Raw genomic sequence first — 6,000 nt, forward strand, 5'->3', positions numbered from 1 at the left:
TCACTGGTGTTTCTGGCGCATCCCTGTCCTGGCCAGACAGTTTGTGGTATTCAGGCATATCTAAATGGTCATCATGATTATTCTCTCATTAATTAACATGTCTCAGATATCACTGGTGTCTACTGGTCCAGAGAATAGGGGCTAGCCATGTTCTCTTTAATTTGGTCCTTTAAGATATGGGATCATCTGCTGCAGGGAAGGTGGTTGGAGAGCCATGCTAAAGAGCATGACATCAGATTTCTCCAACTACTAGACCACAAGAATTGTGGTACAAAGACTAACTACTTTCTCTTCCTGGTGATATAAAGCTGCACCTTTAATATTAGTCCAAGCCATCCCTTGATGAGTAGTGTACTCACACCTTTGAATTATTTCCTCTCAAAAGCACTCTTTACCTATGTACGTAAACAAAATACAAAATATGTGGATTATCTTGCAGTAACGTCATAACATCTCTAAGGCCTGGATGATTACACCATTAAGCAATATCACTTCCTCACTTCCTACACTGAACATCAAGATCAGCATAAACTGAAAAATGAAATAGTATACAGGGTAAAGTGTACATTTTATCTTGCTTCTGCCAAAAAACTTGCTAACTCATTGCCAGATTAAAAAAAAAATAAAATAAAAGACAGTAATACTAACATGCACGATGCACACAGATCCAAAGACACCATAAAACAAACAAACAAAATACAATACAATACAAGCAACCAACAGATACTGACAATATTTACCTGCAGAACCATCAAAGGTGTACTCATATACTGAATTGACAACTGTTCCACATCAAGAGAAAGTAAACAAAAATATGACACCCACCTACCATTAGCTTGTTATACAAATATGATCTACAGTATTCACTACTACCTAGGATACCATACCCAAAAAAGCATTAGGTACACATTTGCTACGGGGTTTTATTCACCACAAGTTACCTGTATATAACTTTTCAGCTACCGATGTGTCAGCTTCATTAGTTTCATTTGCACGACGCATTTTTTCAGCCTTTTTCAATTCTTTCTTTTCCCGTTTGGAGAGTTTTCGTGTGAAAGGCTGCTCTCGTGTTGGAATGGGAGTAGTTGGATGTGGTGGTAGTGTATGGACAACTGCAGGATTACCCTGGAAATAAAAATGAAAAATCCAAGATCACCTTAAGATCAAAGGCTAAAAGCAATTTACCGAAAACATCCAGATGAGGACATTAACCAAATCATGCCTTAATATATCTGAAAAATATGAGGGTTATCAACAGAGTAAGTAACTATTCTATACTTAGATATCTAAGATCGAAAAGGAGAAAACTAAAATGACAGCAGTATGATACATAATTAAACATTTAAAAATTCATTCTACAGCAATCTTGTGACATGCATACAACATCTCATCTGGTTTGCTCATCATGCAAAAGATTATCTACATCAGAGTATTATCATTTTAACATAAATAATTAACTATATATTTGCTACCAAATATCCATCCCACAAGCACTTGATGCTTAGTGTCCTTTTTTATAATACTATTGCACATACATAAATGCTTTCCCATGAAAACTCCCTTTGCCAGTCTGGCATATCTTTAAAACTTCAGATCTGAAGTTTTCAAATTCTTTTTACAAGCATTTCACAGGTTACTGATACAGACTGTGCATTAGAGCTTCCAGTGCAAACTACTATAGTTCACAATGAAAAGAGGTTTCTTCTTCTAACAAACAAAAATGTGTTTCTAAGTTTCTTTCATATACTATGCTGCAATTTCCATCCAGTTAAATGTTCCTCATGCGCCGCAACAACAGAATGCCTTACCTTCTGCTAAATGAACATTATCATTATTACATTAATTAAGATACAGATAAGATCAATTCCCCCAACTGAAATAATAGCTTTATCAGATAATCATCTTTCCTCAAAACAAAACAACCAGGTGTAAGCTAAAAGAAACTACATTAATACAAAGTTCCTTCACTCACTATCTGTAACTTTATTACGTTTCGGGTACATGAATACTTTACCAGTTAGACATATCTTTAATGCTTCAGCTCTGAAATTATCAGATTCTATTACCAAAATTTCTGAGTCAAAGATATAATATATCAGTACTTCCAACATTTTTATCTTTATCCAGCAACTATACAATGATATATTTTTTGTTAAGATTAACAAACCACCTACAAAAATATTACTACGAAATTGTTCAAGGATTTACGAGGGCAACTTCACCATAAGATTATCAGGATTATCTTTTTATCAATATAGCATCCAAATTGAAAATAGCCAAAAAAATCAAAATAGCAAAAAATACAGTACATTCTGGATAACGAGACCGTATATTAATGTACTTAGAATAGCCCTTAAAAGTTGAGTAAATTCCAGCGGAAGTTTCAACCAAAAATCAAAGCTACAAAAGAAATCAGAAAACCAATTGCAGACATGAAAATCCCCAAGTTGGAAACCATTATCTCTTGAAAAACATTACCCAGACACACCACAAAAATAATCTGTATATGCAGGCATTAACTACAGTAATCATTCTTGAGTTGAAAAAAAAAAAGAACTTGAGCCACTTTACCTTTGAAACCTCTGGGTATGAGAGTAGCTCACGAAAACTGTAGGAAGCCTGAAAGCCATCAGAGCACATTAAACTATGTACCGCCACATCATGCACACAAGCAATTACAATTACCTGATTGTCTGTTATTCTTCTCATCATACCCTCTTATCATCTTTCTAAACAGTTTGTCTTATTTACAGCCAGTGTAGCCGAAAAATTCAGCCTTCAAAACTTTCCTGAGGTTTTCTTTAAAAATAAAACACTTTTCAAACTCAAATCCAACATAAATGCCATATGAAATATTAAACCATAACTATTATGAAGGTTAATTATCAGGCATAACACTCATATTTTATATACAACAATTAGTCAAAACTACCAATAACATGGTAATGAAACACACTATATGATAATGGACAAAGTATGATTATTTGGTTATATTCTTGAAGAAGAAAAAAAGCAGACTCCTATTTATGCACTCAGAGATCAAGGGATTAGGCCTCAGAATACAGATAAAAACCTAAATTGTTCAAATACATTTAACGCTTTGCAAAGGACTTTTCTTTACTGTAATACAAATCGAGTGTAGTCAACTTTCCCCCTTTCAACTAAAATGTACCAATGGTATGATGATTTATCCATTTACATGATTTTGTCATCAATGAACAAGCATCAAGAATTCATTGTGAACTTTGGAAGAAACAAAACACATTTCAAACATACCAAAAAATTCATTATGTATGTTTAATGTAACGAAGGGAAAAACAACCAGAATACAATTAAACCACTGTAACTTGTTTGAATTCCATGTGCAATCCAGAATTTCTATTACGAATTAAGACTAGCCTCAAACCTTCACCATACATTTCGGAACTAAATCACACCAATAAGACATTCCTTTCAGACTGACGTAATTCAGTGCTGAGCACAGACTCCAAATACTGTTATACAAAGACATTAGCAAAACTCTGCTTCTGCAACTTGCATTTTATTCAGTGTTGTTCCTAAATCCATTAAATGTCATTCCAATGCCACTCCATGGGTTTTGTTTTCATTATGGCGCTTAGGGTCCCGCCCTATTGGGCTTCAGCCCACAATAGCACAACGTACCATACTATCACACATACAAATGGACTTGACAGAGAACTGAAACTCAGTATTCTTTAAATAATATCTACTGGGTGATGCAGTCGAGGAAATTATGAATTTTATATATCCTTATCCTGTTACAAGAAAAAAATAAAAATGTCCTCAGAATTTAGGGACACTGCCCATTGCAGTCAACAGCACCATCGGTGTAACCAACTCCGATTCCTCGAGAATAAAACCAAGAAGGAAGCAATGCAACAGCTAAATTGAAAATGAATTGAAAGATCGCCCAAGTGCAACAGACAGAAATGCAATGGCCCATTCTCAACAACTTTACGTTTGAACTTGACAGACAGACGACTATATTAGAAAACCTCAGTATTCTTTAAATAGAGCACAATTTCATACAATTAGGATCTCAGTTCTATAAATTTACGGTAATGTGAATTTTTTTCCAAGACATATTTACGTTAGGAATGACAAAGCCCATATAATTCTATAATGAACAAAATGTTAAGAGTAGCAATGGAATAATATATAGCCTTATCCTGTTACAAGAAAAAAATAAAAATGTCCCCAGAATTTAGGGACACTGCCCATTGCAGTCAACAGCACCATCGGTGATCCCCAATGCAACAGCCAACTCAATGCAACAGATTCATAAGAAATCGCTGAGAATAAAACCAAGAAGCTAAAGCAATGCAACAGATCCTAATGCAACAGCTAAGTACATAAGAAATGCAGCTGAGAATTGGAAACAGATCGCCCCAGTGCAATAGCTAAGTTCATAAGAAATGCAGCTGAGTATTGGAAACAGATCCCCCCAATGCAACAGCAAAGTTCCCCAATGCAACAGCTAAGTTCAGAAAGCAGTTCTGAAAAGTGGAAACAGATCCCCCCAATGCAACAGCTAAGTTCATAAGAAATGCAGCTGAGTATTGGAAACAGATCCCCCCAATGCAACAGCTAAGTTCATAAGAAATGCAGCTGAGTATTGGAAACAGATCCCCCCAATGCAACAGCTAAGTTCATAAGAAATGCAGCTGAGTATTATCCCAGCAATGCTAAGAAACTGAGTATTGGAAAGATCCCCCCCAATGCAACAGCAAAGTTCATAAGAAATGCAGCTGAGTATTGGAAACAGATTGGAAATGCAGCTGAGTATTGGAAACAGATCCCCCCAATGCAACAGCAAAGTTCATAAGAAATGCAGCTGAGTATTGGAAACAGATCCCCCCAATGCAACAGCAAAGTTCATAAGAAATGCAGCTGAGTATTGGAAACAGATCCCCCCAATGCAACAGCTAAGTTCATAAGAAATCAATGCAACAGCTAAGTTCATAAGAAATGCAGCTAATCAGATCAATCCCTGAAACAGATCCCCAATGAGCTAAGTATTAGCAAGAGAAAGAGCTGAGTTGGGTAATCATCATCCCTGTGTCAACAAGTCTCACTGCAGGAATGTATCCACTCCAGTAAGCACACAACCCAACCATTCATTAGGGGAAAATCACAATATCCAGCATGATGAAGAATCTCTTTGAGTCCATTATGATGATTAAATCTGAGAGGCAGCATGATTGCTCAGAGGTGAAATGACGAGGCAAGAGGCCGCATACAGCATGAACGTTTTACATCCCCGTACTGTATACCCATTCACAATCGCATCTAGCACCTTTTCTTACTTCCTGCAAATCTAGGCTCCCTATCCCTTTCGTTAGCAGTCAAAGTCAATCCTAATTCTAAACTAATAAAAAAGTAGCGTTATGAAAGAGCGCTTCTCAAGCACAATACAGGGGCTAAATTAATGACAGCATTCAAGTGATCGGAGTTAAGAGAGAGAGAGAGAGAGAGAGAGAGAGAGAGAGAGAGAGAGAGAGAGAGAGAGAGAGAGAGAGAGAGAGAGAGAGCTAGGTATTGCACCGCAAGAAAATTTCTTTACATGAAGAAAATTATAATACACATGATGGATTGAGCTGAAAAGAGAACATAAATAAATTAAGGGTTACTTTATAAGAAATCACATTTTTTGGTTTTATTACCAATAACCCTGAAAAAAATCTCTTAAAATATAACAGGTAAAATTCTGGACTCACCTCTGAAGGAATTCCACTTAGATTATACAGGTCCATTCGTCGTAACAAGAAGCGTCCTTCTCTGTCATCTTTGTTCCAATTGAGCTGCACCAACAAGGGTTTCTCGTCGTCAGCCAGGCGACGTTCATCTGGAGAAGACAGGTGGAATTTTAACACGGCTTATGTGTTGGATGATTGAACATCTATCAAGAAATACTGCTGGGTAATCAAGAAACCAACATTATGATCCATTTTATATAAACACTTTTCTAAAAAGGGTAGC

At 36.2% G+C, this 6,000-nt stretch overlaps 1 protein-coding gene across 1 annotated transcript in view; it reads right to left on the reverse strand.

Moving 5' to 3' along the window:
* Window positions 1-6,000, reverse strand: part of cno (adherens junction formation factor afadin) — a 696,676-nt gene that overhangs the window by 496,010 nt on the left and 194,666 nt on the right. The window contains 3 exon segments of the mRNA XM_067122056.1: window positions 942-1,125; window positions 2,572-2,619; window positions 5,739-5,866. Coding sequence (XP_066978157.1) covers window positions 942-1,125; window positions 2,572-2,619; window positions 5,739-5,866 — 360 coding nt within the window.

Source organism: Macrobrachium rosenbergii, chromosome 2 (assembly GCF_040412425.1).
Source record: "Macrobrachium rosenbergii isolate ZJJX-2024 chromosome 2, ASM4041242v1, whole genome shotgun sequence".
NCBI classification, from domain to species: domain Eukaryota; kingdom Metazoa; phylum Arthropoda; class Malacostraca; order Decapoda; family Palaemonidae; genus Macrobrachium; species Macrobrachium rosenbergii.